At 43.4% G+C, this 25,112-nt stretch overlaps 1 protein-coding gene across 4 annotated transcripts in view; it reads right to left on the bottom strand.

Moving 5' to 3' along the window:
- The window catches only part of UNC5D (unc-5 netrin receptor D), a 605,139-nt gene extending 581,160 nt beyond the window's left edge, over positions 1-23,979 (bottom strand). For 3 of the 4 annotated variants that reach the window (XM_043893837.1, XM_043893836.1, XM_043893838.1), the window contains exon 1: positions 23,552-23,941. In XM_043893837.1, the coding sequence (XP_043749772.1) occupies positions 23,552-23,654 (103 nt within the window). In that variant the 5' untranslated portion in view covers positions 23,655-23,941. Of the gene's footprint in view, positions 1-23,551 lie in introns of all 4 variants that reach the window. The other variant, XM_043893835.1, reaches the window with a different exon arrangement.
- Positions 23,980-25,112: the final 1,133 nt, after the last annotated feature.

Below are 25,112 nucleotides of genomic sequence, written 5' to 3'. Positions count from 1 at the left end.
GCTGGAAAGCCAGGGAAGAGTGGGACTCTACCACTCAGAAGATTCCCCCTGTCTCCAGACCTCAGCAGTGCAGGCTGCCTTAAAAATAAAAGAAGTCATCACAATACCCTTGAGTCTCGGAAATGGCAAAGGTATCCTTCACTGGCTTTAAACTCCGGTAAACGCCAATCCTGGAGAAGGGAATGGCAACCCACTCCAGTATTCTTGCCTGGAGAATCCCACGGTCAGAGGAGCCTGGCAGGCTATGGCCATAGGGTCGCAAAGAGTCGGACATGACTGAAGTGACTTAGCAGACATGCACAGACTCCAACCCAACTCAACCTGGAAACAGCCAGCAGTGTCCTGGCTATCTTCTTAGAACAAAGTCTGCGACAATTCTAGGACCTGTTGGTTAATGCTGTAACCTCTGGGGTCCCCAACAGAGGACCCCATTTCTGGCAAACAGCATTGAAGAATCACACCTGCTAGGAATGCCTTATGCCATTGTTAATGTTTACATTTAATACTAAACGTAAGTAAAATCCTGCCTGCAGATAATACTCTGCTGTGATTTGGGGAGGAGGCAAAGAGACACAGAATGCCCTCATCCAGGACTGCCAACGAAGCTGGAGTTAGTAGATCATTTCTATAGCGGTTCGTAGTAAGCACCTCATTGGGTAAAATATGGCCCTTTTGAATGATGGACAGCTCTAGAGGTGTCTGCTGTGCGCAGGTGCGGTGCGGCGCTAAGATAATGGGCCTGGCTGGTAGCTCTGTTATTTGTTTCTTACCTGACAAGTCAACTGCTCTCTCTGCATCTTTGAGGAGACATAACTATAGCTGTCACGCCAAAGGCAAAACTCTCTCAGGAATAACACAGCGAAGTTCCCGATGGTTATGATTTCATCCTCAGGGTTCAGAGATTTGGCAAATCCATGTCAAAGAAGGAAGTCATCATTTTCTCAATTAAAATATGGAAGGCAAGGACTTCCGTGGTGGTAGTGGTTAGGATTTTGCAGGGGGTGTGGGTTTGATCCCTGGTCTGGGGGCTAGGATCCCACATGCCCCAGGGCCCCCCAGAAAAAATTAAAACCAGAAACAATACTGTAAACAAATTCAATAAAGACTTTAAAAATGGTCCATATGAAAAAATCTTTTAAAAAAATAACATATGAAGGGCTGAAGACTTCCTTGGCAGTCCAGTGGTTGGGGCTCCACCCTTTCACTTCCAGGATGTCAGTTTGATCCCTGGTCGGGAACTAAGATCCAAAGAAGCCCAAAAAATATGGAGGGCTACCACTCAGGCGGATCTTAGCATGTGCTTTGGGGAAAATGGTAACGACTGTTTCTTCCCCAGTAAGTTAAAAAGGAAAAAAATAAAATCCCAGCCACAGAGAAAGCCACTTCACTCTGCAGATCCGCATCCATCTCTGCCCTCTCCCCCTTTTTACCTCGGCCACCTCTTACCAGCGTCCACACACAGAGGCCTGGAGGATATGTCTTATACATGTTTTCATTATAGCACTTAAAAAAAAGATCAGTCGGCTTTTTGCACTCTTCTCTCTCGCTAAAGTTGCTTCTGCCCTTTGAAAATATGAAAGCCCTTGAGTGATTTTATATTTTCAAAGGGTAAAAGTGCTAAAGAGCACTTCTCTATTTCAGAGAGGAGGAAAAAAGTAAATCAAGTCTGCCTAAAGTGTTCACTTGGAAAAGGTAAAAATGAACTAGCCATGTGATGGGGAGTAGTTACAGCATCTACAGTGATTATATATAGCCCCCCGGAGTCCGTGGCTGGAAAACAAAATGAGGTATCGGCAGCTCTCAAACGTCTGTGGGGTCTGTTTCTCATGGAATCAACTCTTCTCCATGCTGCAATGAGGATGAGTGGCTAGCCTGCATTAACTTCCACCCTGGACTGTACTGTCACCTGCATAAAACCAAGGTCCACTCCCGACCTCTCCCATCCTGATCACCAGCCAGCACCGCCAAACACGGGCTCCCCCTTCCCTGGGGGCTGGTCCTCGGTGCGAGCCTTCTCCTTCCCGTCAGAAGTCTCGTCTTGAAAGGATGGCTGCAGCTTCCGTCTGCCCTTGCTACCTCACTATTAGAAACTACTTTATAAAGAGGGTGGGATTTCAGGACTTAACACCTCAGAACGAGAGTCAATGGAATCCTCTTCCAAGGACATCTGTATGTTTATCTCTCCAAGAAATATAATGTTTTCTATTCTGTCAGATGCCTGGCCAGCTGGGGTAAGTAGAGGAAGTCATTTCTTAGGGGGTAGGGATCTTGTCCTGATTTGTACTGCCTTGAATGTCCTCTATCTCCCAAACCTTCCTTCTCAAAATTCATCACTCAGCTGGCCTGGTTAGCACTTCCTCGGAGTAAACCCCATGTTCCAAGTTCCACTCCCTTCCTGAATTTCCCACAATGCCTTGTAGAGTGGATTCCAGCATCTCCCTCACTCGGCTGGACGATCCTCGATGGCAGGTACAGTAGCTTTTATTTCTAGATCCCAGTCTCTTGCACAGTTATTCAATATGGAAGTAACAATGATAAATACAGAAAAAATATTACATATGAGAATTTTAAGTACTTTGCATATGGGAATTTACTTAATCCTCACAATATCCCTAAGTAGCAGATACTATTACTTATCCCCATTTTACAGATGAGGAGACAGCATACAGAAAGGTTAATTTTCCTGTGGTCACACAGCTGATGAGTGCTAAAAACTAAACTCTCACTCAGTCTGATTGTAGAGACTGTGCTTTATAAGTATATTCTTCGTTGCCTCTTTCAAAAACAATATCTATACACCTTGTATGTTAGTCACTCAGTCGCAACCCCATGGACTGTAGTTGGCCAGGTTCCTCTGTCCACAGGACTCTCCAAGCAAGAATGCTGGAGAGGGCTGCCATTTCCTTCTCCAGGCGATCTTCCTAACCCTGGGATCGAACCCAGGTCTCCTGCATTGCAGAGAGATTCTTTACTGTCTGGGCCACCAGGGAACCTTAAATATACTCAATAAATGTTTTTTGGAAGAGTTTTTTTTTTTTTAATTTAATATTCAGATTCACTTAGAACCTGTAATGACCCAGGAAAATCTAGCTAATACCTTCCAATTTTATGTCCTTTTCTATAATCTCAGCTTCTTCCCTTTGAGGACTAAAATTAAAAGGTCTCATAATCTGGATAGCACAATGCACAGATGTGTTAAATACATGTGAATTCCCTGTACCCACCAATGGGGTTAATTCTATTAGTGAATTTCAGGCGATGAAAGCCCTGTTAAAATGCAGGTTGCTAATTTTACCTGAGGTAATCATTTGGCCTATAATTGCTATTGCCAACTATTATTAGTTTGTACATCAACGCACGCATATTCTTTGCCCAAAGCAAGGTCAGCCATACATAATACCATATCCATGGCAGGGGGCTTACTATTGCAATCTTCTTTTGGATGTACATGAGGCACAGACAGGCCCTGAGGATGGCATGGAGACTGGGTCCCGTCTCCCCCAGTATAAGACCAGCAAAATGGGCCTGTCATCCAGCCAGGCCCAGAGAGCCACACACTGTCACGTCCATGCTCACTGCTAAAACTGTCAAAGGGGAAAGCAAGACCGACATTCAAGGACACTTACACATTAGGAAGAATTGTAATTGATAAACTGCTCACAGCAGAGACAGGAGCCAAAGACAGAATCAAGAAGCTGGATTTCAACACACGTTTTCTTAGGAAACCTCTACCATACCTGGGGACTAAGAAGGGGCTGGGAAAGCTCTTTGCCATTGTTATTTATTGAAGTATAACTGATTTACAATACTGTGTTAGTTTCATCTGGATAGCAAAGTAATTCAGGAAAGCTACTTTGGAAAACCAACCATAGCTGGCTCTGAAAGGAGTATGGTATCCAAAGAAGCCTGGACACTCATGAGAATCTTCGTTACAAAGTTAGAGGGCATTTTTTAAAATTTAAATTTACTTTCATGCATTAAAATGACAAGAACCTAGTTTGGAGGATACAAATTGTATTTTTCATACTACTCACATAGTACTTCTACAATATTGGGTCAGTTTCAGGTGTACAACAAAATATATGCAGTTACTGTTTTCAGATTATTTTTCATTATAGGTTATTAAGATACTGAACACAGTTCCCTATGCTGTACAACAAATCCTTGCTGCTTATTTATTTTATGTATAGTAGTTTGTATCTGTTAATTTCACACTCCTAACATATCCCTCCCCTCTGCCTCTCTCCTTCAGTAAACATAAATTTGTATTCTGTTACTGTTTCTGCTTTGTATACAGATTCATTTGTATTATTTTATAGATTCCACATATAAGTGGTATCATCTAATATTTCTCTTTCTCTCTGACTTACTTCACATAGTATGATAATTTCCGGGTATATCCATGTTGCAACAAATGGCATTATTTCACTCTTTTTTATGGCTGAGTAATATTCCGTTGTGTGTATACACATATATGTATACACACATATACACACACATGTCAAAATTAGAAGGCATCCTGATAGGATAGTAGGAAAGAATGCATGTGTTGGAGCAAAGCTGACCTGTGCCAAATCCCTACACTCATACTTATCAGTAGTATGGTCTTAAGTAAGTATACTTGACTTTTAATTTCCTTATTTGTAAAGCAGATAGTAATGCCTACCTTCACAGGTGGTTGTAGGAATTAAAGCACATGCATGTTAAGCCTCTAGTGTGATGGGTGACACATAGCAAACATTCACATTAACATAGAATTATCAAGAAGTCAGAGCTCAACTAACACGCAAATACTCATTGTGGTGCTAATGATTCATCCATTCTACTCTTCCTGTACTCCTTGAATTACTAAAATGGGCCAAACAAGTATTCAAAGATTCAGAAAACAAACTGCCCTTCATCAGGTATCAAATGAGGAAACAGACATTCAACTCACTACAAAATCACTACCAGCTGCAGAACTCTGATGTCATTACGCAACACACACACAGAGGAAAACACTTCTGTAGGTGAGGAACTGTTGACGTTTTCACTCTGGAGGTAAGTACTTTGGCTATGAGGGAGGGAGGTGATGGAGAGATGGATGAATTGAGAATATGTTAAGTCATGGTGTGCCAAAATATACGGTCTTCTGATTTTCATTTTCTACATCTTAATCACTTCACATGCATTTTATTAATAAATTAGCGTAAGAAGGTGGGAAGGAGACCTGGCAATGACTAATTGCTCTAATCTTAATTAATTTTGCCTAGGAAAATTCCTATTCAAGTCCAAGAAATAAAACAATGCAGAATGCAATTTGAGCATATGTAATGTGATCACTGCTCTTGGCTACCTAGACATACAACTTTACCACAACTGAGATAGTCCCCAACCACATAAAAACAATAAATATTCCAATAAATGTATCCCTGTTTGTCCAAGTCTACAGTAGACAGAACTCATACTGGCCAAAGTTTGATTCATTCTGATGCTGAGATAAAACCAGTATATGGTAACATACTGGGAATAAGAAAACCATCCTTCAAAGCTGTTTGAAGAGTTTAAAAAAAAAATTTAAAAATTCTGCTCTGAATGTCAAAGGAGTACTTCAATCACTTTGCCTTTCTCATACTGAGAGATAAAACACAAGTGTATATCTTGATTCAGTTGACAGAAAGCCCTACTGTGTAACTCTTCTAAAGAAGTTGCTGCTCATGATCTCTAGCACAACAAAGGGTGTGTACACTAGCTCCAGTCAGTTGTAGAAAAAATAACAATGTGATCGTTTCACATTATCTAAAGCACAGAAGATACAGCAAAGTGACACAATGTCTGCCACCTCAATATGAACTTTCTGAAAAGACAAGGACAGCTAAACTAATGTATCCAGTTTAATAATGAGGTTACTGGTTCTCCTTCCAAAAGATGAAGAACAGGAGGGACCAGTAGAGATCTGCCAACAACCAGAGGCACCATAAGAACTCCCGTAAGGTGGCTATTTTTGAACACTCTGTTGGGGATTTCTGTCCTCTTTAGTACCTTCCCATGTTTTCAAACTTCTTACAATGAGCACAGAACATCCTTCTAAGTCAGAGGAAAAAAAAAACTTTCACCCAAAAAAGCTACTTGGAATAGGCACAGATAAAGCTCGCCAGGCTCATTAGTCGTGTTACTCTAACCATGTACCCCACATGTGACTCAGAGTGGAGAAGAGTATGTCAGCTCCTAGACGTCCCATGTCAGCCCCTGCTAGCCCCCTGACTCCATTTCTGGATGTTCTCCTGCTCAGAAGTTCCCAGCATTAAATAGGTGAATTAAATAAAATGTGATTTTACCCAAATTACACATCTAAAAGGTGGAATGACAGGACATATTTATAAGCTCACTTGAAGGTTTTGTGGTTTTGCTTTTTTTTTTTTTTTTTGCTTGTTTGATTTTTGCATATAGAACATCTTAACTTAAAGGCTTCCCTGGTGGCTCAGTGGTAAAGACTCCACCTGCCAATGTAGGAGCCTCGGGGTTCGAGCCCTGATCCGGGAAGATCCCACATGCCAAGGACAAACTAAGCCCGTAGGCCACAACGATCAAGCCTGTGCTGGAGCCCCGGAGCCGCCACGATGGAATCCCTATAGCCTGTGCTCCGCATCAAGAGAAGGCGCCATGAGAAGACTGCATACCACACCTAGAGAGGCATGTCTGCCTGCCGTAACTAGGGAAAAGCCCACACACCAATGAAGACCCAGCTCAGCCAAAAAGAAACTTTTTAAAAAACTATATCTAAAAAACCCTAACTTAGAGCAGACACAGCCCCGGGTCAGGTTCTGAGAAGACATGGTAGAATAGTAAATTGCCTCTCACCTCTAAGGAGACAAAAATCAAGAAAAAAAAAATTTAAAAATAAAAAAGTAAATTAAAATACAGTCTGACTGGTGGAGGAACGGAAGTGACGTCAAAGTATGGAAATAGAGCATTCAACAAGAAATTAACCTCTAGGAGTACAGAAGACTCGTGGACAGCGGTCTATAAAAACAGTTCTGGTGAACAAGGAATATGGACAAAGGCCCAGAGATGGAAGCCAGTACAGCATGTTTGGGAAATGCTCAATATTTGGATGTGGTGTGAACATCACTGTCCAAAACTGACGCAACAAGCCAAGGGATCATGGACCTACCACGTATGTTGGTTTTCCAGGATTTTCAGGATTAGTTCCTATTTCTGGACAGTGTCTGATACTGTAGTTCTTTGCTAACAGAACAGATAATGAAAGGTGCTCTAGAATAAGCTCAAGGAAAAAAGTCAGGGACCAACCGAGCTGCATGACCTTGGGCACTGCATTTAAACTCTGCAAATCCCAATGATGGTGGGCAGGCAAATAAAATGAGACTGGTTGGATAATTTCTAAGATCCTTCCTATTCCAAACCCCAATTTAGGTCAACCATTTATCAAATAGCTATTCAGTAAAAGACACCAGCTTCTGCTCACAAGAATCAAAGGTGAACAAAACAGCCTGCTTTCAAAAACTGAAGAGAAATAAATATACCTAAAAACAACAGCATGAGGCAGGATGTGAGACATGTAAGAAAAGGACAAAATGCACAAGACAAAGGAAATCATGAGACAATTCTGAAGCACAGCATGGGGTCTGGATGAGTAGGGGGTACACGAAAGGGCAGTGGGAAATGAAACCAGAAAGGTTCGTTGGAAGAACACTTAACCTCAGACTAAAAAACTCCCTGAGCATGTATGCAACTTTTGTACATTACAAAGATGGTACTACAGATCATTAGAAAAAGGAGGGGGACCCCCTCAACCAATGGTTCTGTGACAACTGGTTATTCACATGAAAGAATGAAATTAAATCCCTAACTCAAACTCTACACAGGAAAAAAAAAAATCTATTCTGGATGGATTAAGGCATAAATATGAAAGACCAAAATATAAAATTTTAGACTATAGAAGAATATACTTCAAGAGATTCAGGAAGGATTTCCGAAACATGACACAAAAGAGCAAAAAACGATTGACAACATTGATTACCATAAAATTAAAACTGAGTTCATAAGAACATTAAAAATTCAAATCATCAGAAAATACCATTAAGTTAAAAAAAACTGGAAGAAATCCCAACCACATAACATATTAAAGCTTATTAAAATATATATACATACACACACATGGGCTTCCCCGGTGGCGCTAGTGGTAAAGAACTTGCCTGCCAGTGCAGGAGGATGTGGGTTCCATCCCTGGGTCAGGAAGATCCCCTGGAGGAGGGCATGGCAACCCACTCCAGTATTCTTGCCTGGAGAATCCCCACAGACAGAGGAGCCTGGCGGCTACAGTCCAGAGAGTCGCAAAGAGTCGGAGGAAACTGAATTGACTTAGTATGCACACACACATACACATATGTGCATTTAAAACCCCTGTAATTCATTAAGGCAAATAGAAAATGAGCAAAAAGACTTGAGTAGGTGTTTATAGAAGAAATATAAATGGCAATGAAATAAATGAAACAATGTTTAACTTCATTAGTAATCAGGGATATGGAAATTAAGTCCATTCAGAGATAATCATATTATACCCACTAAATTAGCAGAAATCTCTAGGCCTGGAAATATTAACTGTTAGCTGATGTGAAGTGATGAGAACTCATCTTTGAAAAATGCTTTGGCTTATCTGGAAATTCTAACATATTCATGCTCTGGGTCTTATTAATTTATTCCTAGATGAGAAACACTTGAAAAGTGGGTGTCATTAGACATGTACATGAATGGTCCTAGTAGCACTTTTCATAATAGAAAAAAACAACCTGAAAACAAGCCAAATATCACTGAGAGTAAAATAAATAAGTCAATTATGGTTCAGTCACAGCACCAAATATTGTAAAGGAGAGAAGTGATTCAACAGAACATAGCTGAAAACTAATACTGGGTGAAAAAAAACAATTCCTGAAGACTATAAATACACATCAAAAAGAAGCAAAAGTAAACTCTGTTTAGGAGTACCTACATATTTGTTTAAAATAGTTTTAAAGACCAGGAAATGATAAGCACAAAATTCAAGTAATATTATTTCTGAAGGAGAACCAGCAGGATGAGAATAAAGGAGAAACACACAGATGAATCAAGGGTTGATAACGTTCTATCAGTACGGTGGTGAAGTGCACAGATACCCATGTTGATTCTTTGAACTAAACTCATGTGCAACAACTGGTCACGAGATTATTTGATTTCACAGACAAAGAAGGAACCACTGGCAGCTGTGAACAGGATAGAACTATAAGAAACACTTGCTTTAGAAAGAATTGCTATGTCATAGTGCCTAAATTGGCAAAGAGATACCAGCTGTTCCCACCCAACTTGGTCAACAGCAACAGTGCCGATGGGGCCATGCCCAGCACTGGAAGAGGAACTCTGCGGCCTTCATCCAACACCACGATGAGCACATAGATATAAACCCACTCATAAATGTGATCACTTATCATTTATATCCTGGACCTAGGAGACGTTAGATGGGTGCTACTAGGAATCTCCTTTTGTGGGCCCTTGAGCTTTTGTCAGAAGGGCAACATATGGTGCAACCTCCAACCCTGAGTTCTTAAAACTCTGTTCCATTATTATGTTTCTTATTTAATCACATCCTTTTGATCAATACCTCAGTTCCTCCATCCTAGCAGGAAGAGGCAAGTTCCTAAAGACTGAAATGCTGAATACCACTATCCAATGCCAGTCATCCAAGTTATTTGCGATCCAACATGAAAATCTAAGGCTTGATTCAATGGGGAGGAGAAACCTAGGTGGCCACTTTAATCCCTTAAACTTTGCTATGACCAGGATTGTCAAATATCTTCTCTAAATTTCAAAGGAAAAAAAAAAAAACAAACAGGATCAGTTTCTACATTTGCTCACAATCAATGCATCCATTAAACCAGTGGCTCCCAATCTCTGGTTCCCAAACTGAGACTCACCTGAGGAACTTAAAAACAGTAATCAGTGGATCCTCTCCCCTGAGATGCTGAGTAAATTTTTCTGAGATGGAGGGCCTGGCATCAGCTGATTGAGAACATGAGGATTAAATTTTCTCTTCAAAATTTAAATTACACACATATGTATCTCTCTAAATAGAAGTGACGTTCAACATTTGGCGCTCATTTTTCAATCTACTATGTTTCAATGAAACTGTTTAATATTAAATACCAATTTCAAACTTTAAAGCTAGTAGGCACACACATTCAAAGCACTTCTCTGTCATCTTTTCACCTAACCTGGATGACAATATTACAGAGGCCAGCATTTCTACCAGTTTGGGAGAAAAAAAGGGGCGGTGCTGGCAGGGGGTCCTTTGGGTGATGGTTGGGAATTTGCAGCTTTAAAACCTAATCTTTATTTCCAGCAGCAAGAACCTTCACTGATAACTGCTAAAAATAACCAAACCCTGAATATTTTGACACCTAATCTCCAAGAATCAGAAGTTTTCCACACCCTCCATGTCTAACACCTTCCCAACAAGGTAGCTTCAACATGAAGAATCATTACAGAGTCACCAGAGTTTATAAGCTCCAGCTCAACTACAGGGATTGTTTTTTTTTTGCAAGTTTTCATGGCCATCAGAGATGCAGAATTCACTTTAAGATAAAGATCAGTGGAACTTCCCTGACCATGGTCCAGCAGTTTAGCACTCAAGATTCCACTGCAGGGGGTGAGGATTCAATCCTTGGTCAGGGAACTAAAATTCCACATGCCACAGTGTGTGGCCAAAAATAAAAAACTACCAGAGATGGCAAGAAGGGGAAGAAATCGAGGCTTTCAAAATTACATCCAGTCACTCTCTTTGGATCCAAATTCATGGCCTTTTGAGGGTATCACTGGCAAGTTGCTGCCAGCCTCAGAAAGCTTCCTTCTAAGAAGTAGAAGTCAATTGTGCTCTGTTTAGTTGCTCAGTCGTGTCTGACTCTTTTCAACCCCACGGACAGTTGCCCTCCAGGCTCCTCTGTCCATGGGATTCTCCAGGCAAGAATACTGGATGGGTTGCCACGCCCTCCTCCAGGGGATCTTCCCGACCCTGGGATCCAACCCAGGTCTCCTGCACTGCAGGTGGATTCTTTACCAGCTGAGCCAGCTGGGAAGCCCACAGTCTATCACTTGTGCACATTGAGAATCTGCTCCATCTAGTGGTTCTCTAAGCGCCCAACCTCCGAATCCACCTGAATTAACACCACCATCTGAATTAACATCACAATGGACCTCGCTCACCATTCCAAGTGTGACCTTCTCACCACACACGAATATCCAGATTTAAAAGGGAAACATGGAAACTGGAAGCAATTTCCTTATCCAGATAAGAATTAGGAGTTGTGTGGCAAATATAAATACTAAGATTGTTTCCTTGGATAAAGCATAATGTTTTCTCTTCTAACTCATGGCAGTAACATCACACAGTCTGAGCAGAAGTGACTATCCTCATCCTATGTACAGAATTTTTAATAACCACATTTAGAACATTTTTAGGGTCTTCTAGTGAATTCACACTGACTGAACAAAATTTTTACCAAAGATGCAGAGGGTAAGTAATTGGAACAAAAGCTTGACTCACCCTAAATTTCATAAAAACACAAAACCAGTCTATGATGTAGATACAGATAATGTAACATAGATAATAATATAATACAATATTCATTAGCTCTGCTACGATAAACCAACATGAGCCCCTTAAACCATAGCCTCGTTCTATGATTCAGACACAGCACCAAAGATGAAAAATCTACCCTATTTCAAAGGTACTTAGAAAAACATAAACATTTTAAACAAAAGGGAACTATCCTTTAACAGCAGGGTGAAATGATCAATAGGTTTTAGTCTCAGGGTATCATTCTTTTGAATTCCTTGGTACCTCTATTCATTGTGATTGCTATTATGGTTCCAAAAAGGAGAAGAGGCAAGAACACTGAGAAAATGAAGATCTGGTTTCATAGGCAAACATTCATAGAAATGACCTCCTAGAAGGCAAGCAATCTACACTGCTTCTTTAGACCTCAGTTGCTTATGCAGAGATCTGAGCTTCAGCATAGACATTTTGGGGTTTCCCTGGTGGCTCAGATGGTAAAGAATCCGCCTGCAATGCAGGAGACCCAGGTTCAATCCCTGGGTGAAGAAGATCCCCTGGAGAAGGAAATGGCAACCCACCCCAGTATTCTTGCCTGGAGAATTCCAGACAGAGGAGCCTGGCGGGCTACAGTTCATGGGGTCACAAAGAGTCAGACACATTTGAGCAACTGACACTCACTCACTAGACATTTTAGGGTCCTATAAATTTTCAGCAATACAATTTTATGATTCTTCTTTACAAATGGGATGCAGCGGCACACAGAAACTTACTGATCAAATTAGTGTTTATCATGTGTTAAATAAAAGGACACTCACATGCTTTCGATCTTCTGCTTTTAGACAATAATTCTCAAATGCTAAAGAAATTTCTCTAGACAGGAAAAAGACCAACCTTGTACAAACTGGGTTGGCCAAAACGTTCGGATATGGGAAAACCGGAACAAACGTTTTGGCCGACCCAATATATAGATTGCTGTATCAAAACCTCACGGGGACAGCAAACCTAAAAACAACAATGGATACACACACAAAAAAAGAAAAAGCAACCCAAACAATAAAAGATGGTTATCAAACTGCAAGAAAACACAAGCGGAAAGGAAGACAATAGACAACACTCCTCCACAGAGCTAAAAAAGCTTTATTAGCAGAGCTCAAAGACCATCATTAAAAATGAGGACCAACTGAGTCCCTGACCCTTTAAATCTAACAAAAGGTGGCAAAAGTCCTCGTCTTGAGACAAACTGGTAGGTTGAGTGCTATATCTTGTGACTTTTGTTTGAATTAAAGGCATTTTACTAAAATAACCTGAGAAAGGTTCAAATCTAGAAATTTACCATGAAACAGCATAGAGACGGTTTCTGCTAAAAAATAAAAAGTCAGCCTACCAATAGCGGGCCCATGCGCCCAACTGGGCAACAATGGGCTGCCATGGACGGATTCTAACCCACTCGGCCCATCTGCACACTCACCCCACTTCTGCTGCTGGAGCTGCACATGCATGCAATAGTTTACAACCACTGATTTAAGAGAAACTCACATGTAAAAATCACACTTCTTTGGCTGATGATTCTTGAAAACACTTGAGCCAAGGCTCACCAACAACATTCCTGAAGTCCTACTAACTTGTCCTAAAAATTCTTTCAGAGTACTTGTTATTGAAGGTTTTGACACATTTAAAATACCATGAAATGCCTCCTGATATGCCAAAAATACTGTGAAGAAATGGTACTGAAAACAACCAGGTAACATCATACAATAATATTAGAGCAGGAAGGAAGTTTGATGATAATGTTGTCTCATTTCAGAAATAAAAGAACCAGAGGGAAAAAGTGACCTTTGCAGGACATGCAGCCTTTAATTTGCAGCCGACCACACCACTTAAATAGGAAGGCAGGGTTTTGTTTTGTTTTCTGTTATTATTTTTAAAACTTTTTTTTTTTTTGGCTACGCCACATGGTATATGGGATCTTAGTTCCCTGACTAGGGATCGAACCCGTGCCCTCTGCAGTGGAAAGCACTGAGTCCTAACCACTGGACCGCAAGGGAAGTCCCAGGAAGGCAGTTTTGACTTGATGAGGAGACAGGGAGCAAGAGACAGATGGGGGTTGGATGGGAAAAATCAGGGAGAAAGCAAGAAACAAGGGCATTCAAATTAAGAACCTGGCGACCAAGTCAAAACTGTGTCTCCACCTCAAGTTTAAGTGTTATTAATGGCATTTAAATTAATAGCATAGAACTTTAATGATGTAAGTTTTCAATGATGATGATATATGACATTCTACTAATATATAATACATACATACAGATATCTGCACATTAAGGCACTTATCCCCTTGACAATTATTAATAATTGACTGCACAAGTGATGGTGTTGTCTACTGCAGGATATGATAGGGGAGGGCTGTCTTTTCACATTGCTCTCCAAGATTGATGTGCATTTCAAGCTGTCTGCTAAACTTGCGATAATAGCCAATGGGTTTTAGTTTTCATTTTTGTATTTGGGATGGACAGGTGGGGTTTTATTTTTATTTTCTCTTTGCTCCAAGGTGAAAAAAAAAAATGACAAATATTTTTAAAACCATTCTTCCTTTAAAGCAAACCCCCCAAACACTTACATTCCACCCACACACCTCACACTGACAAAACCTGTGAACCTCCTGATTGCCTTTTTTTTTTTTTTTGAAGGGAGATAACACTGGAAGTTTCCTGATGCAAGCTTCTGACAGTCACTGCAGCTGCAGGTCCCTAGGCTGAGGGAGATACAAGGGCTGACTACTCGGATGAAGGACAGTTACAATTTTCCCAGCTCCTTTCAAAAGGTTTACAACACATGTATTTCTCCAGCAAAGAATTTTATTTTGTGGTATTTTTTTTTTCTATTTCTTTTTTAAAAATAGGGGGGATAATTCTTAAAGAGACGTTGATGAAAATTATTATTGGAAGTCCAAATACATGGTTCAGTTCAGCTCAGTCACTCAGTCGTGTCCGACTCTGTGATTCCAAAGACTGCAGCACGCCAGGCTTCCCTGTCCATCACCAACTCCCAGAGATTAATCAAACTCATGTCCATTGGGTCAGTGATGCCAGCCAACCATCTCATCCTCTGTTGTCCCCGTCTCCTCCTCCCAGATAACTTCCAGGTCCAAATCAAAAGGCTTTAATCTTATCTCAACACTGTACACAGAGAGAAAAAAGCACAAGATTATTGGGTTGGCCCAAGGGAGGGTTCCTTTGAAAAATACGAACATACCTTTTGGCCAACCCAATAATAAACAACACAAGATATTTAGAAAGAGATTCAGATTGAGAAGCCAGTACTGTATTTCTAAAGGGTGCTTTATACCTGTAATGACATCTTTAAAACAAAACCGCAGAAGAACAAACTGTGATGTTACTTTAATGAACTAAATTTTAATCCCTTTAAGAAATTTAGTTAGCAAATTCCTCCGGATAGTTTACACACCACTGAGGTCGTACTATATAGTATATGTGTATGTGTTTAGTCGCTCAGTCGTGTCCATCTCTTTGAGACCCCATGGACTGTAGCCCCCCAGGCTCCTCCGTCCCTGGGGCTTCTCCAGGCAAGAATACTGGAATAGGTTGCTATGTCCTCCTCCAGGGGATCTTCCCAATTCAGGGATCAAATCCAGGTCTCCTGCATTGCAGGAGGATTCTTTACCATCTGAGCAGGTATTCTTTACCATCTGAGTTACCAGGGAAGCCCAAGAATACAACAGCGGGTATTCTATCCCTTCTCCAGGAGATCTTTCCAACCCAGGAATTGAAGCAGGGTCTCCCGCCATTGCAGGCAGATTCTTTACCAGCTGAGCTAACAGGGAAGCGCATACTACAGTACACAGTATACCATTTTTCATATATTCACAATTTTACTTGCCTCCGTCACTCCTGACACTTTTCTACTTGTTCCCTTTCCCAGATGGAACACTTATGTTCATAACCATGAGAAACATACCACCACGTAAACCAAGAAGTCAACAGGTATCACTGAAAATGTTTACTCATTTATTTCTCCTTCTATCACACCTGTTCGTGGACTCCCAGTCCTGTCTCAAAAGCAGTACAAGCAGAATGTTGTAAGGTCCAACTTAAGTGCAACCAACCTATTTGGTACCAAAATAAATAGAACAGACTAATGAGGTAGTCAGAAAGTCCCAGAAACCATTTGGAGACTCGGCGTCTGGTCCTAGTGCTATTTATGACTCTCTGTCCAACCTTGGGTGGGAAAAAAAGTCTCTAAACCTTAATTTCATCGTCTGTTCCATATCAGGGTGGATGTAAAAATACAAAACTATCCCAACTGTGAATGGACCTAAAAATGTCAAATTACATGCAAATGAATTATTCAAAACAGCCATCCGTGATAGTCACATCTTACACTTAATCATCTTTTTAGAATAATGTATCCAGGAATGTGAGGCTGCCCTGGTGGTTCGGCAGCAAAGAATCCGCCTGCAACGCAGGAGCTGCAGGTTTGATCCTTGGATTGGGACGATCCCCTGGAGGAGGGCACGGCAACCCACTCCAGTATCCTTGCCTGGAAAATCCCATGGACAGAGGAGCCTGACGAGCTACAGTCCATGGGGTTGCAAAGAGTCGGACACGACGGAAGCAATTTAGCAGGCACGCACCCATCCCGGAATGTAGGCTTTACAATCTGTTGTGTGTGGGGGGTGGCGTGTGTAAAACCCTCTTATAGTTATTTAATTATTTATGGCAACTAACTTTTCCTGAATGTTTTATCGCAATATTGAGTAAATTTTAGAAATGGTATCTTTATTATTATTTATACCTTAACATAATAAGGTTAAAGTAAAATATATTGTTTAGCATGTGTTACAGGACCAGCCCTGCCAGTGCTGGGTTAAGTAACATTAAGCAAGACGGCGATTGCCAAGTAGACACAGCAAAGGAGGACCCAAAACCTACTCCCACATCATGTCAGGATCCAGTTGCTTGGGGAGCATATGTACCCCGTATGAACATTCCTCTGCTTTCGTTTTTAACCAACTGTTTCTGTTCGACCTCTCCCTTCAGTACTGCCTCACTTTCAATATTCTGCACTCGGGATCATTTTTAAATATAGCGCAAGTCAAGAGATACGATAAGATGAAAGGAGGTAGAAAAGGTCCTTATTCAACAAAACTCTGACTTTGGGCAAACTGTTCAACTTCTGGGGGACTCAGTTTCTTCCTAAAGAAATGAACTAGGCACAGACATAAGTCCTCCGTTACTTCAAAACAAAACCCGAGCCTTTGAAAATATTACATCCATCATTCCAAATGCTGGAAGCAAGACACGATATTCCATCAGAATGGGGCTCTCCCTGAATGTTTTATAAGTGGTTCTACATTTCTCTTTGTTAAAACTGACATTTGTCTTTGCCTACTCTTTTATTGGCATTTTTACAATACTCTTACATAGGACTCTACTTCATACTGTCTTCCAAGTGAAAAGCAATACTGAAAATTTTTTAAAAATGTTTTTTTTTAAATCTTGAATTACTACCATCCATGACCTGCTACTCAAAGTGTGGTCAGACAGTGTCATCTGGAAATTTGTCAGAAAATGGAGACTCGGGCCCCTCCCCAGATTTACGGAATCCGAATGTGCATTTTACCAAGATGTGCAGTGATTCAAACGTACATTAACATTTGAAAAGTCCTGATTTGTGCGTTTCAAATATTACCAGCTTAGCTTTCATAACCCGTGATCATTTGGTTTCCCTTCCTCTTCCAGGAGATTTTATTAAATTAAATTCAAATAAAGACGGTAACTACTAAGTAAGTACTGTGACAAGGCAGGAACCACCAATCTCATGAAAACAACTCCATGGTGTGTGCCACAAATTTCTTATAGAGGCAAATCTTCTCATCCAATATTTAGTAAATACACTTGCTTTTATAGTAAAATCTATGAATGACATTAAGCCTAGTCATCCCAATGTTGCTTGGGCCCTTGAAGTCACCAGGATTTCTTTGCTTTAACCTCTAGTATCTCCACCTTCCTAGGACTGTCTGCCAATCACTTACCTTCGGGGGATGTCTGCAATGTCATTTTCCCTTGGACTTACCTGATTGAGAAGTTACACCATTCAGTGGAAGTAAAAACAACACATCTTGTAAAACCCATCCTGAGTCAAATTCCATGGTGTTGCAGTAAAATTACCCCATATGCTTCCTCCCATCCTTACAAGCCAGGTTCCAGCGGAAGCATATAGAGTGTCAAGGTCTTTCATTCTGGGGAGAGAGGCTCTTTAGCACTTTATGAACCAGAAATCTGGGGGCAGAAAGTCAATACCTGCCTTAAGTGAGGCTGTAACTGACCTCACTTGGAAGACAGCTTTTGGCTTCCGGCTTCCTTAATTAGGAAGGAAACTGTCAGAAGAAACTGATCATATAGGAAAAATACAGGCCGCCCTGAACTCCTGCCCTCTTGAAAACAGTATTACGAAACATTTTACAACCTGAAACATCAGGGAACATTTTACATCCTGTCGTGGTCTGACGTAAGCCAACAAGAGGACTCCACGTTCTGGTTTCTACTTTAGCCCCATCAACACAACCCTAATATTTCTGCCCCTAATTTCTTAGTCCAGGGACGTCCAGAGAGGGCGGGGGTGTGGAGAACAACATAGGCGGTCCCCACCGTCCTGCGCACAAACCCACTTTTCAAAGAAATCCTCCAGAAGCACAAGAGAATGCACCGTGGATTTCTAACGCGGTCCAAACTGAATACAGGAACATCCACCTAATTTCTGCACGTTATCTACGCACGGCATGTCTACGTGCACAGTAAGAGCAGACAACGCAATGTGGTACAAAACAATTAAAAGTTCTTCTCAAAGTGGAGATGCAAAACAGACCGAATCTCTCTCTTCTATAAATGAATCAAGCCATCTGCCTCGCAGAAGCAGCAGCAGGAGAACCCAAAACAGCAGAAACAGCAACCTCTGGTGTTAACAATCTAGTCTCCCATCTCACGCTTCACATTTCCCCGGCAAACAAGGCTAAAAATACAAGACAGGCAACAAACAGTCTCTTGGGATCTGCCATTCCATGGATGGCGTATTCAATCAGAGCAATATTTTGTGCTGAAATTCAAAATTGGGGGTGGGGGGGGCAAGCTATCACATTAGAAGCTGGCGCTCGGAATTTTAAGTGTGAATCTGATCCCAAAGTATATTAAGCTGAATGGTGAGAGGGTGGCTGTTTCCATACAACATAAATCTCTGAGATGTAGCTGAATACATTTATAGATTTATTTAAGCTCCTCTAAATTCTTCTGCAAATCTCATAGTTAGAAAGATAATTTTAGCCCTCGTGGCACCAAAATATCAGAGCCGTTTTGCTTTCGGCACAGTTTAGAAAAGCCTCTTTACCGTGGGCTCTGGAGCGGGACTGCGTGGGTTCAAATCCAGCCACCGCAACAGACTAAACTCCGTGGCCTTGAGCAAGGAATCTGACCTCTCTGTGAAGTTGTTCTCCTGTCTTAAACAGAAAAATCTTAAGAGTGCTCACCTCAGAGAGTTATTTTAAGCATTCTAGGAGTTAACACGTGCAAAACTGTTTAGAGTAATTAACACATGTGTGGATGCGTGCTCTGCTGCTTAGTGTCCAACTCTTGGAGACCCCATGGACTGTAGCCCACCAGGCTCCTCTATCCACGGGATTCTCCAGACCAAGCAAACTGGAAGGGGTTGCCATTTCCTCCTCCAGGGGATCATCCCCAACCCAGGGATCAAACCCACATCTCCTGCATTGGCAGGAGGATTCTTTCCCACTGAGCCACCAGGGAAGCCTGTAAATACAGTCACTACTAGTATTATCTAATATTCAAGCAAGAGTGCAAAAAACCTTCTCTTAAAGAACAGGCATGATATAAAGAGTAGGAGCAACACAATGATAGGTCTGCTGCCTGCTGGGCACTGGACAACTAGTGGGTGAGCAGGTAAGTGCCTTTACCTAGAGCGTGAGGCCAACAAGGACAGGAGAAAGCCCCCTTTGGTTATTCGAGGCTGCTTGTTCATGAAGGCAGCTGAATGAGGAGGACAGAAGAACAGACAATAACGCACTAAGTCAAGTGGTACCGCCTAGTGAAAGGGACAATCAGAATTCATGGCAAAGGTGTAACAAGAAGGGGGGCATGTGCTGGCTCTGTGAACACCTGTGTCTGCCCATTAAGAAGACATCCTGTACCACCACCACCACCTTCCTTAAGAGGATGTCATGGAATAAATCTCTCTTGGTTCACCTGTCTTTGGGATTAAACTGTAACACCCATGGTCTGGGTCCCCAACCTCCATATTTAAAAAAGACGACAGACCCAAGGAAGTGATATCAAATTTCATCAACTCCTGAACAGGCTATTTCTTGAGAAACCTTGAAAGCTGACAATATTTTAAGTTGGGTCCTTATTTGGTGGAAGGAGGATGGTGAAAAGTTTATGGGTCATTGAGGCAATAGGAAAGGATTTCCCCAACTACTGGGACAGCAGGGTATGGATCTACCAGTCCCACTTAGAGAGTTTTGATGGAATTCACTGAGGACTCCTGCGGTTCCACAGGTTTTCCCAGGCTGCAGGGTACCACTTAAAAAACCACAGACAGGTCATTCAAAGAGTGAGGAAGAATGGAAGGCTGACATTACTATTTTCCTAGTAAGAATATTAAAAAAAAAAAAAAAGTGACAGGTGCTGCTATTATATGGCCAGGTTAAAACAATGAAATTTCTTAACAACTGAGATACTTAAAGAGATTTCCTGAGCAGAACCCTTTGTTGGGTAGAAAAAGAATGTGTCACTGGACTGCTCAAACTAAGAGCACAATCCAAGAGTCACAAAAAGAAAAGCCCATCAAGAAATTGGGAGAAAAGGTTCTTTCTTCATAGCCCTCTGTGGAGGGGCAGATTTTGGAGGAAAAAGAAGCAGAATGTAGGGCGGGGGAGGCAGTAATAATGTTCATTAAGGAGAAAGTGAATATAGATTTAAAACTGTAGGAATGAGGGAGGTAAATGGATTTAAGCATGCACAAACCACATGACATACTGTGCCCATAAAGTAGACGTGTATTTCTCTTGCCCTTAATGCATTGCTATGGTTACGGTAAGGAAGACTGCACTGTCCAAAAAAATTTTTTAAAGAAGAAACTGGGTGAAAGCATAGCCTATTTGAGATCATCTTCCTCCCTGCCTTCAGACTGGGATCTCGTAAGTACAGTATCTAACAGAGGAATTACAACCAGATCAACAACAGTGCTCCTTTTTTTCAAAGAACAAAAACAAATCAGTGTGACAGCATGATGGGGATTCAATTAGCACTTGGCAGGTCATGAATAACTTTTAAACCACCTTCTTTTAAGTTGGAAAGTGTTAAAATATACGGTAATCATGGTACCCAAGTGCCTTCCTTACAGTATGCTATCCATCAGGAACATAAATCTGAAGCAGTCAGTCTAGCTTACAAAGAAGAGAACCAGAACATAGTTTCTTCAGGCAGTCTGTTGCCCCAAGTATTTTCCTCTTTGAGGGCATTCAAAGCCAATCATCTGAAATCTCATTCCGATTTTCAGACGGTTTTACTTTAAATATGGAGTGAAAGAAAAGGGGAGGGAAAGGAGTTGGTACAATCATCTTGGAAACAAATGGTAGCTAATTGTAAAGAAATGGCTACTAATAATCAATAGTATTATATAGTCAATAACAACAGCATGTTGTTTAGGGAAAGCAGAGTAGCTTAGTTCAAAACAATGTGAAAAGAACAAAAAAAAACTATTTACTTGGATAAGTAAGAAAAACATGAGGCCAACCCCAGAGATATCACCACTTAGCAAACACGTCCCCAGGGGGACCTCATCTTGCTTTCAATGAAGGGGCACCTTCCTGGGCTGGGAGAACTGAAGTAACATTGAAACCCACCCTTTGTTCTGAGAAACTCTTAATTGTGCCCACCTGTGCCAAGTCAGGCGCATGGGGCTTCACAGATTTTGCAGCCTGTTTACTGCTCATTTCTTGGGGAATCTCTGACAGGTGCTAAAGGTAATGGGCTTGCTGCCCCAGCAAGTAAAATATTACAAGGGAAATATTAGTCAGATGTACAGCTCCACCCCATGTGTCTCGAACATTACTATGATCTGCGCAAGACATTTGTTGTAAATAAGCCTGCAGAGTGTACAGTGTGTTTTCCAGGAGTCCTCCGAAGAACAGCTTGCCGACAAGAGGTGCTAGCCTTAGTTTCACAGCCAGCAAAACTCCATCCAAGAGGCTTTTTGGCAGGTCCGCACCTCTTGTCTCAAGCTAGATTCAAGACAGACCCATCAACCAAATTCCAAAGGTCAGTATGTGGCATCAGTCACTCTTAGGTACTCAGCATAGAATAGCAAGTGCAAACTCAGACATTTAAAATCAACATTCAGGACAGAAAAGGCCCGCTTTCCCCCAGAACAGTGTATTAAAAACAACTCAGAGCTGACTTTGCAAGGAGGCAATCTCCGTAGTAAATTAAATGGCTGAAGCTTGTGCTTCTTCCAGCAAGGAAAAGAACTATGCTCCCCACCACCAGTGTGTGCAATCACGGGCTCATTTTTTAAGCCTTTCCTGCTTTTTAAAAAGCCTACTCCATTAAAAGGGGGGGGGGGGGGAACTTTTCAGGAAATGAAATGCAAATAGTCACTGAACAGGATCATAAAAGGGGGAAAACCTCTATCCACCTTTTTTTTTTTAACTCTTCATTCCAGGCAGCAAGACTGCTTTTAACACACCATTAGCTTTTATAAAAATGAGATGATACTGGTTCTTTTATGATCATTCTCAACCCTTTCCACCCTTTTCTGTCTCCCGGCTACTCACAGTATGTTCCAGGGAAATGAGGTGGGCAGGTCAGTTTCACCTCTCGCCAGACCAGCGTTAAGTAAATCACTGAATGTAACTTACAAATTCTAAGCCTAATGGATGACACCCAGGAAAAAAAGAAAGGTAAAGAAGAGCGGGAAGGAGAAGCTTCCTGGTGATTTCAAAGGTAAAAGGCACAATCCTCAAGCTCTGCGTAACACTGCCTCTGATCACCTTCAAACAAGTCCGCGGGTTTTAAGTTGATGCTCCCCGTCCTCGCTCAAGGTGGAGCTGAAACCAGTCGCGAAATTTCCCTCTGCTGGAGTCTAGAGGAGCCAGGGAAAATGGGGTCTACGTTCCTAAGTAGAAAGAAGCAGCGGCTTCCCCGCCGCTCAGGGGCCCCGCGCTGGCGAGCTCCCGGGCAGGAGCGGGCACCCGGTTGGGAGACGAGGCGCCGGGTGACCGGCCTCGGGCCAACTGCGAACCCCGGTGGGCACTGCAGCGCAGTTACGCGCGGCCCGCGCACGCAGCTTTCCCGGGCACACGGCGGCCTTCTCGAAAGAAAGCCCAGTGCTGCCCACGAACTCGGGCTGGTGTCGACCGAGGCGTGTCGAGCTTCGCGGACCTCAACCTGGGTGCTTCTCCCCAAAGGGAAAAGGCGCGATCTCCATTCAAGCCCACCCTACCGAGTTTCCCAGTACCCGGTCCCTTCTCCCCAAGAGCTCTCGGACACCCCTCGGGGCGCCCACCCGAGAACGGGTTCGCTTCGGAAGGAAGTGGAGTGGACTCGAGAGAATGAGATTGGAGTAAAGAGAAAGGGGGACTCCAGTCTGCAGCAATTGGGGAGGGCTCGGAAAAGGGAGCGAGCGAAGAGAATCAAGGCAGGGTAGGGGCCCTGCGGTCCCAACAACCTGTAGGATTGCAGCTGATCGCAAACTTGGGGTGGGAGACAGACAGTGGTCCCCTCGGAGGTCCTCCACCCGAGAGCCAACCCTTGCGCTCCGCGCGCGCGCGGGGAGGTGCAGGGCGCAACTTGGAAAGCCAAGGCCATAGGTGAGGGTACCATCGGTCGCGTCCCCCCCGGCCCCCGCCCGGCTCCGCCGCCCGCTCGGCCCCGCGCTTACCTCGGGCAGCCGCAGCCCCCGCCGCCCAGAAGCAGAGCCCCAGCCAAGGGAGCCACCGGCGCGCCCCTCCAGCGCCTCTTCCTGCGGCGGCCGCTCTCCCCATGCTGCTCGCCCCGCTCAGGAGAACAGGTCCTCTTCCGCGCCCCGGGAGAGGTTCGGCGAGCCAGGGGGGCCGAGGAGAGTGGGTCCCGGGGGTCTTCAGCGAGTGACTGCTCCACGGCCGCTCCCTACAGCAGCGGGGCAGGGCGCTCCGAACCGCCGCGCGCTGGGCACCCAGAGGATGCGCGCGTCCCCATAGCCTCCCACGGCGGGGCGACCGACGCCGCCACGGTCACTGCCGGAGTCGCCCGCCTTCCCCTCCGCACCGGTCAGGAGCAGCTCTCCCGCCGCCGCCGGGATCCGGACTAGGGAGGTAAGGAGGGAACCCGCATCCCTAATGAGACCCCCGTGGCCGCCCCTTCTCCTCCCCTCCGAGCGGCAGCCAATGAGCCGGGCCGGGGCGGGGCGGCGGGTGGGGCGGGGGCGGCCGGCCGCGCGGCGCTGGGTGGGGCAGGCGGCGGGAGGCGCAGGTGAGCCCCGCGGCGGCTGCGCTCATCCCCCGCCCCGCCCCAGGTTCCCGCACGTTCCGCAAAAAAAGCCTCCGCTCAGCGAGCGCGGACGCCGGGCCTGAGCGGGGCTCGCGGAGGTCACGCGCGCTCCAAAGATGTGCGCAGAGCCGGCGGGCCTCTTGGAGGCGAACCCGGTGCAGAAGGATGTGGGCATCTCGGCAGCCTGAGTCTCCTGCTTCCTGGAAACCACTGTTTTGTTCAACTTTGAGCCCTTTCGCAGCCCTGCCTGTCTAGCTTCCATTTTTTTAAATCAAATCAGGCAACACTCTTGAAGCATTAAAAAAAAAAAAAAAGACTCAAATGCCAAGTGGGGGAAAAAATGTCACTGGAATAAACCCATTATTGCAGCTAGGCGAAATATGCAAGGATGTACAGAAAGGGGTGGGGGATCCTGGGTGCAACCGGATGATGTGATCGAGTTTTCTTTTTTTTCTCCCCAATTTCCTTGTCTGTGGTTCTAATCACCCTGGAATCCCCCCAACTTTTCAGAAAGCTACCTCGTTTCTGACAGCTCCTGTTTTGTTTTAATCTGGGCCCTGGCAATTGCCTTTCTCGTAAGCATCAGGGAAAGGCAGTCATGCTGGGGCTTTGTAAGAAGGAAAGAAGACTTCTCTTAAAAGTGTGGTTTGTTTTGAATAGACTGTCAAATCTTTATTTAACTGATTTTGAAAGTACCTTGTGGTTGCCTCTTTTTCTCCCTCCTGCAGAAGGAGCCATTTGAGAGACACTGCCTTAGGCCACACAGTTTCAGAACAAAGAACGCCCCTGGGGGTTTGGCCCTGAATTCAAGGCTCCAGAGGCAGCGCATAGCATTCTCTTGCAGTATTGAGCCCCCTGAATGGTGTCTAAACTCAGCTAGTCAGAATGTGTCCCCTTTTGCCTGGTGGACCCAATAGAAAATGAAGTCTTGGTTTGAAAGAAAAAGTTCCCAACGGCTCCCCACTGCCCACATC

This window comes from Cervus elaphus, chromosome 32 (genome assembly GCF_910594005.1).
Source record: "Cervus elaphus chromosome 32, mCerEla1.1, whole genome shotgun sequence".
Classification (NCBI taxonomy): domain Eukaryota; kingdom Metazoa; phylum Chordata; class Mammalia; order Artiodactyla; family Cervidae; genus Cervus; species Cervus elaphus.
This window is presented reverse-complemented; position numbering and strand designations above follow the sequence as displayed.